At 38.9% G+C, this 15636-nt stretch overlaps 1 protein-coding gene across 1 annotated transcript in view; it reads right to left on the reverse strand.

Annotated features, from left to right (window-relative positions):
* The window catches only part of PCLO (piccolo presynaptic cytomatrix protein), a 539688-nt gene that overhangs the window by 283949 nt on the left and 240103 nt on the right, over positions 1 to 15636 (reverse strand). Inside the window, exon 4 of the mRNA XM_074984167.1 lies at positions 8579 to 9394. Coding sequence (XP_074840268.1) covers positions 8579 to 9394 — 816 coding nt within the window. The remainder of the gene's footprint in view (positions 1 to 8578; positions 9395 to 15636) is intronic.

Genomic DNA, 15636 nt, shown 5'->3' on the forward strand with positions numbered 1-15636 from the left:
TGTACATATATATCAATTCTTAATGTCACCAGGTAGGTATATACAAGGTGCTTTTCTCAAAGAAGAGTTAATGTTCCCAATGCAAAATTATGATAAGAAACATTTCAAACAAGAAGATTAAGCCATACATTAATGAAACACTAATTCTGATATGCAAAGCTGTTAAAACAACTAAAAAGAGATCCTCAGATTGTGAGTTTTCAATTTAATCTGATTATGCTTTGCATGACAGTTCACACAGGCAACTAATTTAATCATGTTAGGTGCTTTTATTTTCAAATATAAATAAATACCATAGTCATCCATCTTTTGGAACACTTTCTAATTATAGTCTGTTGCATAGTAGTAAATGATCAATGGAAGCTTTTAACGGGTTTAGTTTAAATTTGTTATTTTATTGCTTAGGATGCAAAGGATACAGTTGTAGATATACCAGAACAGGAGCCGTGTCTACACGTGCACGCTACTTCGAAGTAGCAGCACTAACTTCGAAATAGCGCCCGTCACGGCTACACGCGCCGGGCGCTATTTCGAAGTTAACTTCGACGTTAGGCGGCGAGACGTCGAAGTCGCTAAGCCCATGAGGGGATAGGAATAGCGCCCTACTTCGACGTTCAACGTCGAAGTAGGGACTATGTAGTCGTTGCGCGTCCCGCAACTTCGAAATAGTGGGGTCCGCCATGGCGATCATCAGCTGAGGGGTTGAGAGATGCTCTCTCTCCAGCCCCTGCGGGGCTCTATGGTCACCGTGGGCAGCAGCCCTTAGCCCAGGGCTTCTGGCTGCTGCTGCGGCAGCTGGGGATCCATGCTGCAGGCACAGGGTCTGCAACCAGTTGTCAGCTCTGTGTATTTTGTGTTGTTTAGTGCAACTGTGTCTGGGAGGGGCCCTTTAAGGGAGTGGCTTGCTGTTGAGTCCGCCCTGTGACCCCGTCTGCAGCTGTGCCTGGCACCCTTATTTCGATGTGTGCTACTTTGGCGTGTAGACGTTCCCTCGCAGCGCCTATTTCGATGTGGTGCCACGCAACGTCGAAGTTGAACATCGACGTTGCCAGCCCTGGAGGACGTGTAGACGTTACTCATCGAAATAGCCTATTTCGATGTTGCTACATCAAAATAAGCTATTTCAATGTAGGCTTCACGTGTAGACGTAGCCAGGGATTGCTATATTTCAGCCTGCAGCATTTATGACATCTACTACCTTCTTTCCCAAATGTAATCTCCCTTCCCCACCACCCTTAGCTGCCAGGGTGTTGGGCCTTTCTTTAGTGCCTTTTAGTGCTGTTCTCTCTAGCATGCAACAGCACGCATGAAACAATGTAGTGACTGAATGGTATCTGGAGAAACCAGACAGTGAGTGAATGGGATCTGGAACACTTCTGCTGGGCACAGCATGCAAGAATTCAACAGGGAGGGGCTTTCCTCAAGCTGAGGTGCAGAAGCAGATGGGCTCTAAGTTCCATGGTAATGTAGGCACGTACTGCTGCCAGAGAAATGGGGTCATAAGGAGAAAAGGAGGAAGGTAAAGTCAGACAATGATCTGAAGAGAAGAGAAAAAAGCCTATGGGGCAGATGCTCCTAACTGAAAACCAAAAATAAACCAAACTTCCCAGGTGGAATAGCCTTCCTTATCGCTAGTTAAATGTCTTTGACTACCCTCCTAACTTCCATAACCTTCCATAAAGGCCAAGTGCTTCTAGCACTTTAAAGGTGGGAAAAAATCACGCATCCATCCCTTGTGGCAAGTGCTTCCACTCCAGGGATCCCCATGTTAATGAATGAGACTCACCTCCCAAACACTCTCCAGATCCCAAATGTTCCTATTCCTTCTAGTGACAAGGGCCCAAGCCACCTTTCCATCCCACTAATAATATATGTCATTCTCCTTTAAATGAGAGGCACGCATCCTGGCTCTCAGTAAAAACATATCCCACTTTTCAGTGACAAGTGTCCCTGCTTCCTTTGGCATCTTGAAAACCACCCTCCAAAAGCCTTCTCCCCTATCACTTTCCCATGCCTTGATGCTCACTATTCATTTTTATGCCTTCAGTAAATAATTAGGCAATATTAATTGCCTGTGCTGATCAATATTGGCCCTCCCTGGACCATAACAAATGACTGAAATGAAGCTTTTTAATATTTATATGATCAGAAAAAAGTTGTTTATAATGCAAACTGACTACAATGGTTAGTTTTGAATGATAATTTTACTATTGCACTTATATTTACCTTTATGTCTCTTTAATTGGAGTTTACTCGCAATTACATTTTAAAAAACCTGCAGAAAAATACTTCCCCTTGTCAATTATTAGCATCGTTATGGTTTAGCAGGGCTTTCAAAAATTTTTATGACTTATATTCAAAGCACCTTACCATTGTGCTGGATGTGTTTTGGGTACAGATATTTTGTGCTGGAACAACTAGACTATTTATACTGTATTTTGATTAATGTTACAGTCATTATTTTTTTTTCTTAAAAAAAAAAAAAAAAAGAAGAGCAGCCAGCTCCCCACCCCCTTACAGAGAATTAGCCAACTGGATGCCAAACATTTTTTGTACAATAAAAATTGGGAAATAACTTTGATTCAGGAAACTGTTTATCCCTCCTTACTCAGAGAACACTGCCCTGGACATCAACAGGCTCTTAACCAAAGTATCACATCTAATCTCCATACAAAGATCTGCACTGAAGTCTAACTTCAAAAAAAATAGATTTATATGTTTTCATTCTTTTTTTTTTCCAGCAAATTGGGCATTTAAGGGAAATTTTTCAGAGCACGTCCTATTTCAGCCACTTGAACTTTTCCATGGGGTTTTCACATCTAACGTATATATGTACAGGATGGAACGGGGATGGGTGTGTTTCCCATCTCGAGTAGATATATTTGTGCTGGCTCTGACTGAGCTATCATGATAAAAATAGAATGTAGCTTTCCTCAGCTAACTCTCTAATCCTTACTCCATTCTCTGCATGGAGCTCCCCTTGTTATCAGTGCAAGTTCTGCTCATGTAATTGTGCACTCTGTAATAGGGTTCTGCATTGTGTGTAGGAATTCCACAGTGCATAATTGGAGAGCAGAATTCGCTCTAAATAATTATGTAACAATATTTTATTTTTAAAATTCACTACAAGGCAAGCAAAATTTACAAAAATATATTTTACACCTTACACATGTGTATAGATGTGTGTCTGGTGATACCATCATGCAAATATAATAAGATACATACATAATATAATATAATAACATATAATAAGATACAAATATAATAAGTCCCATCTAACTTAACTATGGTGTATCATTGCATGCCTCATATCACTTCTGACTTTCAAGAAAATTGTAATTGTACAAGAACAACTCTTTTACATGAATGATGACGTTTGAAGGAAAAAAAATAATGCACATAAAGGCTATGTAGGTGGGATGGTGAAATTGTTCTCACTCTCAAAGTGCAACATTAGGTGACTGAAGTTGAAGGCAAACATATAACTGCTTCACTGTCAAAACTAGAAAGGACTCTAGTTCACACAGCACATTCAACACACCCTTCAGAATGGTCTACAGGTCTACAGGGCCTTCTTTCTGTAAGCTTCCTTATTTAAATCCTGCTCCAGTTCCCACCTAATTCAACAGTAGTATCTTTCTATTGGCGTAGTGGAGGGGCAAACAAAATAGCAAGGAGAGCCCTTTATTCCAATTTGGTAAGAAACTCAACCATTCAAGAGCCACAATGCATGTTAATATGAGACAGTCCTTAATAAATAATGACCAACCATACTTTTTGTAACCCCTACGTTAAGAACAGCGCACACACAACTATTTGTAATGCAATACATGTTTACTGCAGAATGTTCACAAACTTTTTTACTTATTCTATTTCCTCATACTTTACATGTGCATTTGTACCGCTGTCTTCCTGACTTTCACTCCAGAACCTTCTCTCTCTCTCTGGGGAGGACACTAGTGGGGAGTGAGCCAACATTTCAAGATCATATATGGTTTGTGATTTATATATGAGTTGTTCATTTTTTGCCTTTTAGACATTCACTGTTTATCAAAAATAACCAGAAGGTTTTTGTTTTTTGTTTTATTTTACTTTGCAATCTCAGTGTCAGGAGCCACAAATAAGTTTTGAAAGAGCTGCATGTGGCTCCAGAGCCACAGAGTGCAAACTCTTGACATAAGGCAAGATTATTTTTGCATGAAGTTGGACTGGCTTGCTAGAGAGGCTACACTTGCAGTTTTCATTTTTACTCCTATGAAAATAATATGAAAATACTTGATAAACTGCAAGAGGCACCTAGATCACAGCACAGAAACCCTTTGTTCATAGCTGTCAATCAGTTTGCCTTCATAAGCAGTTCGGCAAATTGGCTGGTGTAGCAGTATAAAACTTAGAGGACTGGGCTTCTAGTCCTGGCTCTTCTAATCTCCTGTTGGGTAATATTGACGAAGTCACTCTATGTCTCCCTTAACGAGAGATAGCACATCTATTACCTAGTCTTTAAAATATGGATGGTGATATTGTCCTTCTTTGACAAGCACTAGTAAAGAATTAGGTAATATTAACTATTTCCTGTCACAGATTTTCGTTTTCAAAGTCCCCTTTATACTTGTGTATTTATTCATCATTCAGATTCTGACAATGTTGAGGAAAGTATCTCTTAATAATATGCACCGCCATGATGATATTACTGAATGCTGAGAATAGTATTTCAATATTTTGGATTAATTTGCTTACAGGTGTCAAATTATTTAGATTAACTCAGAATATTGTTCAAAAGAAAATGAATGTTTAAAAGGTATGCTATTTTCTGAGTTATGCTTACAAGGATTAAGAACAGACCTGCGCAGAGACTGGAAACTCTGCTTGGTTAGGAATCAGAGATTAAGAAATCTGTTTTGATTCTGATCAGGATGTAAGCCTGAAAATTTTAAGGAAGTGGTTTTAGGTTTGTAGAACCCTTTTTTTAATTTTCAAATTTATAATAAATGCTATATTACAAAATTATAAAAATATTAATAGGTTATTTTGAAAGAAATTTTTTTCAACATTTATTTATGACAGTTTCAAAACGTGGTGCTTCATTAATGTTGGAATTTTTATTAAATGACATGAAATTCTGACAAAAGTGATGGAATTTTGTAAATTGTTTAAATATCAACAGAACTGAATTCTCCAATGAAAAATGTTCTGGGCAAGGTTTTTCTGAATCTAACTAGGAAACAATGAACTACTAGATAGACCTGAAGTTGGGTAAGATTTTAACCAATCAGAAGAACATACACACTTTGGCTCCTCTATATTTGCTGAAACATGAACTGTTACAAACCAGTAGATGATTCTTCAACAACCAAAGTGTCTCTTATCACCATAACATGCTGGAGAAACAGCTTTGTTTTAATCCCTTTGATTTTATCTAATCCCCTCCCTTATAACAGCTGGTGAAAAATGCTTATACTTTTTCATGGAGTATTTTTAAAAGGTCTCTTGTAAATGCATTTGGGTAAAACAAATGACTCAAAATACTGAAAAATTATCAGCTTTACTTTCTGTATATGTCCAATGCTCAGAGGGAAAAAAGAAAGCCTTTATAAACATATCTTTCTCTTCTCTTCCAACTATTGATCCAGTAACCCTGAAATTTATCTGCTGTTATGACAGTTAATACCTAATGGGCATGATAATGCATTGATAAAACCTAAAGCCTAATTACTGAAGCAGGAGCAATGTTGTCAAGGGGACCGAACAAAGAATAAAAGCTAGAAACTAATGAAGGCTAATCTTGGGCCTAATTACTGATGTGGTGGATTTGGGCAAGTCCTTCAGAATCAGAACCACAGCCCAGTGAATCATTTTAACTTCCAAAGAGGACATTAATCGCTCTATGGGTATGTATAGGTTGCAATTGGAGGTGTGATCACAGAGGGTTACAGTTTTAATTTAGCTAGCCCATGTACTAACAGCAGTGAAGCAGTGGCTGCCAGATTTCAGCATTGGCTAGCCACCCGCATAAGTACCCAGGCTTCCAGATGGGCTTGTGCAGATAGTGCCGAAGCTCCTGCTGTTGTGACTTCACTAATGATACTCAGGTTAGCTACAAAATGTCTAGCATGGCTATGTCTACGTGTGGTGTAACCATGGACCTTAAATGTACTGAATGTCTTACTGTCCCTCCCTGTTCAATGGGAATACCAATATTTATCTATCCCATGGGAAAACTGTGAGAATTAATTAATGTTTACATAGAGACAGCAACCTGCATACAGCGAGTGTAAGGGCTAAAATGTATTACTTTTCACTCAAGTTCCTACTTCTTACAGAAATCCTTTAATCTCTCCAAAATTCATTTTAAAATATTCTGCATGGCACAGAAATTGACCTGCACCAAATTAAGAGGTCTCAATGTGTAATCTGCTCTAATTGTTATATTCCGTCCTCCTTAGACTTCAAGAGAGGGCAAGGCTGTAAATAAATAACAATAAATTATCATCATTGTTTTTAGGACACAAATTCATAGATGAACAATTAATTTTCACGTAGGTAAAAATGAAGGGTTTCTCCATAGACCAAAGAAAGACAGAAAGGAAAAAAAAAATGTAACCCTTGCATTTCAAAATTGGTATTCTTCATCAAAATTTATGTTATGTTGCAAAGAGTTCTGGTTATAATAATAAACATAATGTATATAACTAGTTCTTTTCATGTGTGCTGCTCCAAATGCTTAATAGATATTAACTTAGTAAACTTTAAAGCTTCCCTCTGGTAATTTGGAATTCATGTTTATCATCAGATTCATTCATATCATCAACAGATTAGTTAAGCGAAATACAGAAGGCTAAATTCCATTCAACTTATTCACTCCAGTACTCAACTTGACTGTAACAAGTATTCAGTGGTACTTTCACAAGAATAACGTGAGCCAGTTTCATATACAGAAATCAGATGAAATACCATGATTAGAGTATGAGATGGTTTGAGAGTTAGAAAGAGAATTTAGGATTCTCTGTCCTAAACCCTAAACGATATCCACATTTTTTTTTTAGTCTTTGCATATTACAAAATGAAATTACAGATCTGGGAATAGAAGTAGTTGAAAATTGTCCCATCAAATATATTGTTTGGAGAAAACTGGGGTTTTAAGTGTGTCTTTCCTGTGGAAAATTCTGAATTTTGGTGAAAAATAGAAAGTTCCCCAAACAAAATCTTTCAACTAAAAATAAAAATGTTATTTGGGATATTCTTCCAGTGTACCTCAGGAGAGTTGTAGTCCCATTTTCACACAATACCATCCTCCTCTATGGGCTTGGCTCCCATTTTTAAAAAGAATCTTCTCATCACCCATGATGCATCAGGGCTAGGGCTGCTGTAGCATACTGACCTCACATAACCATAAGGGAAGATCATGGTGTACTGTGCTAGATGGAATGCAGCCTGTGGGGTCTGTCTTACAGAAGAGCACGAAGCACCCACATTGCAACACCAAAAACTTACTAAAACCGTATGTCCAAAATAAACTAGCTCAGTTTTCACCCAAAATGTTGTGGAGGGTATTTTTGTTGAAAAATAGGCCAGCACTATTTGAAAGCTTTATATCATACCTGTAAGACATGAAAGAATATCTCTTTGCCCACCTGACACATATAACAAATGTTCAATCACTACTTCCAGGTTAATTAGAAGGAGTGAATTTTTGATTTCCCTAGAAATGTATACAAATCATTTATTTAGCCCCATTTGGTTGATGTACGGCTTAACAATTACTTTACATCCAGAAAATGGGTCTGTACAGTGCAGCCAGGTATATTTGTTAGTACATACTAACATTCATTAATTTATGTGAATGAAGAGTCCATATATAACTTCCATTTGAAACATGCAATTTTCCATGAGCAAAGGAAATAAGTCATACAAAACAATGTGGATGAGTTATGAATGGACGAGTAATATGGATTACAGCAGTAGGCATTTAGTATTGATTTAAATTTACTAGTGTAGACCCTGTGTCATGCAAATCTCATTTGTCTTCTGTGGGCCAATGCAACCCTACATGCATACAAAAAGCTGTGTTAGCAGATCCCAAAGCAGCACATTCTCTTGCCATTTCCAGACTCAGAAATGTAGCTATTTTATGATTTAAGCTGGTCACTTCCTCCAAATCAAAATCCATGTAGCAAAATAATAATCAACTGAGATCAATTAAAACAATCATTAACAGAGAGAAACACTATTGCATCTTTGTTCCTACTGGGAATGAGAAATATGAAACGTGTATATATGAAATAAGTGACTAAAACTGCCATTTAAAGGAAGGAGAAAGGTTTGAATATGACTTAAAAAGAGTTTTGGTTTAGTTTCAGTTCTGAACTGTACAGACTGATAATTATGCAAACCCAAATGAAGCATCAGACATAGGCACCACGTGCCCTATGGCACAAACCCTTACTGACAGGAGTCATCACCGTTACCAGTGAGAATCATCCCATGTAACTGCAATGGCTCCTACACAGTCAAGGGTTTGCAGAATCACAACCTGTACTGTCTTGGGTAGCAAAAAGAAAAGAAAAAAAATCTTACTTACTGTTTTTTCTTTCACTGTTTCCACACGATCAGGTCTTGGCAAAGGTGCTATTTGAGTTATGGTTGCTTCTTTCTGTATTTTTTCAGCTGTCGATACCACATGTGGCAAATCCTCCTTAACCTGCAATTCTTCAAGTGCTACTTTGACTTCTAACTCCTCATTGATAACTTGTCCTTTAGTCTCAATACTGACATCCTCTTTTTTGTCCTCTGGGAGGGATGGTTTCTCAGCTGGGAATACCCCTTTTTTGTCTTCTTCCAATTTTGTTAGAGGTTGCTTTAAATTTGAGCTTATTTCTGGAGGAATTTTATCTACTGATGTTGCTTTTGCCAGTTTCTCCTGCTGATGTTTTGGATCCTCCTTTTGTATTCCCAGATGAAGTTTATCAGCAGAGGGTTTCTTTGGAAGTTTCCCATGATGAAATTTTGGAGCCTCCTTGTGAAGTCCTTGCTGGATTTTATCAGCTGAAAGTGTCTTTGCTAATTTTCTTTGTGGAAGTTGTGGATCTTCTTTCTGAATCCCATGTTGGATTTTATCTGCTGAAAGAGTCTTTGTCAATTTCGCCTGTTGAAGCTTTGGTACTTTCTTCTGAATTCCTGGTTCTTCTTTTGATTTTTCTACTGGCTGGGTAGGGAGCGCTGCACTTTTCTGAGGGTAACCTGACTTGGTAGGCATAGGCTGGCTCTGAGGACCAACAGATAGTTTGGATACTGACTGTGAAGAGGCTGACATTGGAGGTACCATTTTGCCCATATCTCCAAGTTGTCCTGATATTGCTCTTTGTGTCTGGCAGTTTAAGCATAGCCATTCTTGTACCTGTAACATAACGAACAAAATTCAATTAATAAAATAAATAATTTGAAATGGCAATCATATGGTGCTTTTAATTGTTATTGTCAGCATAAGAACATCTACACTAAAGTCCTTCAGCAGCGGTTTAAGTGTAGACCTGCTCTCAATATAAATAATAATTTGGCTCAGTGTACCAGTGCAGACTCCAACACCCTCTCCTAAAAAGTCCCCAAAGATGCAACCAAAAAACAGAGAATGCTCTCCACCAATCCTTCAGGCAACAAACTGGCTGCATCTACACTAAAGCAATCCTTTGAAAAAATTTCATCTGGAAGAGATCTTCCAAAAACCTGTCGCACTGACACACAAAAAACAGATTGAAAGATTGATCCACTCTTTCAATAGAGAGCATCCACTCAGCATCTACTCTTTCAAAAGAATAGGCCAAGGATCGAAAAAAATCTGGTGCCGTGAGGACTCCTCTTTCAAAAGAAGGGCCCAAGGAGAGTCTACACAAGCTTTGTTTTGAAAGAATCTTTTGGAAAAAGACAGTCTTCCTGATCTGAGAGAGGAAGAAGGTCTCCAGAAAAAGGGACACATTCTTTAAATTTCATATCGAAAGAGCACAGTTTGTGTGTAGACACATTGCTATCTTTTCTGAAAAAGGTCCTGCTTTTCCAAAAGTCATGCTAGTGTAGATGCAGCCTGTGGGAATAAAGAGGTTATTTTTCTGGGTGAATTTGGCCCCCACCTTTTCAACCATTCCCATCTGAAATCAAGGAGATGCCAACGCAAGCTCATCAATGGCTAAGGTCTCACACAGTAAGAAAAGAAGAGCTCCAAAATAACGTGCTATTAAGACTTTGTCCAACTGAGCGACAAATCTTTTGTCAAACACAGGTGCTTGACCACACCTGCTGAACAACAGAAGTTTTGAAACCCCTAGCTTCCTGACAGCTCACCAGCTCGAATGACTGACCTAGAAGCATGAATTCCAAAAGATCGAAGGTCTCTGACTCTGGAACAGTCTACCTAGCAGACGGTTGTTGAGACAGGCAGGTTAGCTGACAGGAAGATACCACAGCTAAATGTGTAGCTATATTTGTTTTCTGGAGGAACTTTGTCAAAATCTAACCATCTCTACAAAGCATTCTGATTTCAGTGAAATAGCAAATTCCACAACTCTATGAATAATCCATTAGTATTTTTTCTTGCATATGCCTGAGCTTAGTACAGCCCCCCTCTTTTTTAATTTTTTTTTTTTAATAATTTGTAGCTTCAGAATCTCAAACAATAATGTTGGGCTTGATCCTGAAAGACCTGTACTCATTGGACACCCATGGCCTTGTGGGGTTGCGCCATGTGCAGAGGGCCTTGCAGGAGTGAACTCTGGGAAAGACTGCAAAGCTTCTTCATCCTATTCTGCTGACTTGCACAATAAATCAGCTCAGTGGGATTACTCTATTTTAACAATGCTGTAAGTGAAAGCAGAATCTGGCCCTGACCATCACTCTGAGGAATGCTGAATAGATAAAATATTTTAAAGCCCTGGGAATAGCCAAGTCAGGAGGAAACGGGCTTATGATCAACTGCTTATATGTACAATTCTGACTAAAGTTAATAAAGAGCCTGATGTCAAGTCCATTCAGAACTATGTTAAGACTTACAGACCACAGTGGGCTTTCAACAATGCTGATAAGCTCTTTTTTAATCTACAGTTTTTCCAGCACAAAACCACTGCTGCTCAGTACTCAAAGCACATTAACTTCTCTTCCCCTTTACCCAGTAATGACTTCTGAAAGAAATTTGATCTTTCAATAAATGACCACATTCCATCACATTTTTTTTAAACTTGAGTGCACATTGGTCATTTTAAACCATAATCAGTGGTCCTAGATTTATATGTGGGAGAAAAATAACTATATTCCTAGATTACAAGATGAGAAGGGATCTTTGAGATCATAAAGATCCCCTGTATAACACAGACCAGAGAACTTCCCAGAGCATAGCTTTCTGAAAAAACAAAAATCCACTCGACACTGAAAAGTAAGCAGTGAGGAAGAATATATTACAATCCTTGATAAACTGTTCCAATGGTTAATAACTCTCGCCCTTAAAAAGTTTACACTTCATTTCCAATCTAAGTTTGTCCAGTTTCAACTCACAGACACTAGATAATATTATACCAGGGGTCAGCAACCCCTGGGACACATGCCAATAGGGGCAAGAAAGCCGATTTTCATCTGGAGCTCAGCCTGGCCCCTCTTCCCCAGGCAGCCAGGAGCTTGCTTAAAGCCATGCTGTCTGCAGGTTGAAAAAAGATCAGCTAATGCTAGCAACTACCACCTAAAGAGTAAACTCTGCATTTTAATTTATTTCTCAACGAAGCTGTTGTAAGAAGGACTATGAGTGACAATATCACCAGCATTCAGACTGTACATAGAGGTCAAAAGGTCAACTTTCAGCACTCTGCCTTGGAAAGGTTGCTGACTCCTGTGTTATATCTTTCTCTGCTAGACTGAACAGCATGGTCCTGGTTCCCTCTCTGGGAGGCAGTAGTTACAACGAGTGAAGAAGCTTCCTTATTTGTGATCAACACAAATAGGATGCAACCGAGTTTTCCTGAAATATTTTCACAGAATTGATTTTATAGATTCTTTGTCCAGTCTACTTATTTCATACTGTATAAATCATAGGTGCAATATTAGTAACAATAAACAAACTGCAGATTGATTTTTATAATCCCTAATAAATGTAGCAAAGCTAGAAACAAATTTGGGCATAAAACCAATGCAGAAATAATCATCTGACCATTAATACCATTTACTGTTTCACAAGTAACTAAGTATAACATATACTGCTAAAGTATGCAAGACACATATTACATGAAAAGCAGTCTCCCACTTGTCTCTGACTATTTCCCTGATAAACTCTTCCAATGGTTAATCACTCTCACCCTTAAAAAGTTTACACTTTATTTCCAGTCTAAGTTTGTCTAGTTTCAACTCGCGGACACTGGATAAAGTTATACGAGGGGTCAGCAACCCCTGGCACACACGCCAAGGGTGGTCCGCAAGCCTATGTGCATCAGGAATTCAACCCGGTCTCTCCTCCCGCAGGCAGCAAGGAGCTTGCTTAAAGCCATGCTGTCTGCGGATTAACAAAAGATCAGCTAATGCTACCAACCACCACCTAAAGAGTAAAGTGCTGCATCTTAATTTATTTATTAATGAAGCTTTTGTAAGTAGGACTATCAGTGACTCCTGAGATTTATAATGGTTCTGCTTTCCAAAATAAATTGAACAAATGTCATAGATTTTAATTTAAAATGGCAGAATGGCAACAGGGGACAAATACAGGCCAGATTCTGACATCTTTAGTCACAATGAGTAGCACTTCATTCCACAAGTAATTCAATTGTTTCACTGGGACTACTCTCAAAATTAGGTATTCTATAAACATATAAGGCTATCAGAATCTAGTCTTAACTGTATTGATTTGGCACAAAACTCATACAACTGTTCATTAGAGAACCTAAGAGGTAAAATTACACAGTGATTCTGTGGTATTTCATCCAAGAGTTCATTGATTTCTAAGTACAGCTTACACTAATATCCTTTATGAGAGTATTACTCAGTATACTAATTTAAGGCCATCTCTTTTAGAGTAACGTTACCAAGAAAACAACAAAACATTCCTGGATTTTAATCAAAAGTAGCAAGGTTTTTTGTTTTTGTTTTTACTACTAAGGATCATCTTGGCCTATTTTTGCATGGTGCTCCTGTAGAAAACACATCTGCAGCTGTGGGCCAGCATACGTCTATTATATTCACTGGTTTGCATTATATTATGCTTTATTGTATTTATCACTGATGCAAGGTATCTACAGGATTTGCATCCTATAAGCTTTAGCAGTTAGCATGAAGCTTAAGGACTACAAACTCCAGAATAGATAAACTTAACAAACTCTTAAGTTATGAGGAACTAGAAGAGAAGAGAAGGTGGTAGCACCTGAAAGTCAAATAACCTACTGTGATGTGAGTTCCACTGCAGGACTATGTCTACATGGTGACTGCTACTTCAGGATACAAATCTATGCTGAAATAGCAATGCCATGGTTTTCCCGCAGCTTGAAATAGCGCTGCAGTTTCGAGTGCAGTATTCCGGGTCTGGTACCCTTCTTCATATGAGGGGTCATGGAACTTTCAGAATAGCCACTTACTCCGAACTTCAGTACCATTTACATGGCACCAAGTTCAGAAGAAGGAATTCTGAAATCAGTTATGCAATTTACACAGAACAAATTCCGTTAATCATTTCAAAACCAACTCACTATGTAGACATGGCCAAGGTGTCTATTTATTTCCTGGTTCAGGGTGTCAGATTTGCATATGAATTCCAGCTCACAACTTTCTTATTGCAGTCTGTTTTTGAGATTTTATTTTATTTCATTTTACTTTATTGCCTGAAAATGGCAACCTGCAAACAAGAAACACATAGCTGCCATTCTCAGGTTGGGGGTGGGGGAAGAAAAATAATGTTGGTGTTCACAGCCATAGAATAATTATAATAATAATTTAATTGGGCCCAACTGGGAAAAGAACTTGTCAACCATCAAAGGGATATATAGGAATCTTTGGATCAACCTACAGTGCCTATAAGGAAATGCTCACACCCTCATATTTCACAGTGCACTGAAGAGACTTGATGTAAAAACAAAATACACAACCACTTGCTCTCCATACCTCCTAATTGCTTTTTCCATTTTCCCTCACACACACCAGATATATTCCTATCTCCTAAACATTGCATAATTCGAACCCAATCTACATCTCTGAGCAGACCTGACAATGATTCAAAAGGATCCAGGTGCAGCAGCAGTGGCCAGCGCCCAGAGTGTTGTGGTGGGCTCCAGGGCACTCTCTGGGCTGGCTGGAGTGAGGGGTCAGGTCCAGCATAGCGCTTTGGAGTAGTGCTGAGGGCTGGCTCTCCCAGTCCTGCGCTTTTCTCCCAAGATCCTGCCCCTTCTGGGACCATAGAGCCTCTCTCCCACACTTTGTCCAAGGGCCTGGCAATTCTATCACTTCCCCCATCTGTGAGTTAATACTCTATGTCACTTCCACTTCTTGCTTTGCCAATTATGCCAGTCCCACTTATCTGCTTCCCCTCCAACTGGCATCATGAGGCCCCTGTGTCTTCCCAGTTCTGAGTCACCAAGCCACAGTATTCTCTTCATATCAATCCTTAACCAAGCCTCATTTCTTATGCACTGCCCCTGTGAAATGTGTCAGGAACTTCCATTTTGTTACTGATATATGCAAGATCAGAAGAAAAAAACAACCTAGTCATTCCCTCCTCTGGGCTTCCCTGTGCAAGATGGCTCTTCTGCATCTCTTTTGCTTAGATTATAATCTCTCCAAGGCCCGGATTGTCTCATTTTCTGTCTCATTTTGTCACGACCATAATCAACAAAACAAAAAAATAGTAAATTGATGAGATAAATTGCTGATTTTTTTAAACTGTCTTCAGGACATAAAAGAGGACCTAGACCTATATTCATTACTGATGTGAGTTACTCCTCCACAGCGAATTGAACTGGTCATGTGACTATGGGTAAAAGATGTTGCCTTCTTCTCCTCACAGTCTTTGGTTACGTTTGCACAGAGCAATTAGTTCCCAGATCTTGCAATTCTCTGATAAACAAGTGTAGGTTGCATTCCTTTTCTAAATCATACTTTTACTTTACTTCTGAAGCACAAACTGCACTTGCAGAACCTCGGCTGGGTCTACACTTGTCCCTAGCTTCGAAGGTAGCATGTTAATCAGGGCGACAGGAGATTACTAATGAAGTGCTGTGGTGAATATGCAGCACTTTATTAGGCTAATTCCCCCCCGCAGCAACTTCGAAGTGTTAAACTACGAAGTGCACACGGCTACATGCCTGTCGGCACTTTGAAGTTTGACATTCTGAAATTGCAGCAGGGGAGAATTAGCCTAATGAAGTGCTGCATATTCACCACAGCACTTCATTAGTGATCTCCCATCGCCCTGATTAACATGCCCCCTTCGAATTTGGGGGCAAGTGTAGACAAGCCCCACATGTGTATCTCATCACAATGAAGTTTATAAATCCTTTTATGTCAGCTCTTGACCCCTGTCAGAATCTGTAAAATCATATTCTGTGCCATAGTCATATACCTCAGTTTTAGCCTGGTCTTTTCCTCAGTTAACCTCATGCCCTAAATACAAGCTTTTCCCTGGGGCTA

This window comes from Carettochelys insculpta, chromosome 1, assembly GCF_033958435.1.
Source record: "Carettochelys insculpta isolate YL-2023 chromosome 1, ASM3395843v1, whole genome shotgun sequence".
Classification (NCBI taxonomy): domain Eukaryota; kingdom Metazoa; phylum Chordata; order Testudines; family Carettochelyidae; genus Carettochelys; species Carettochelys insculpta.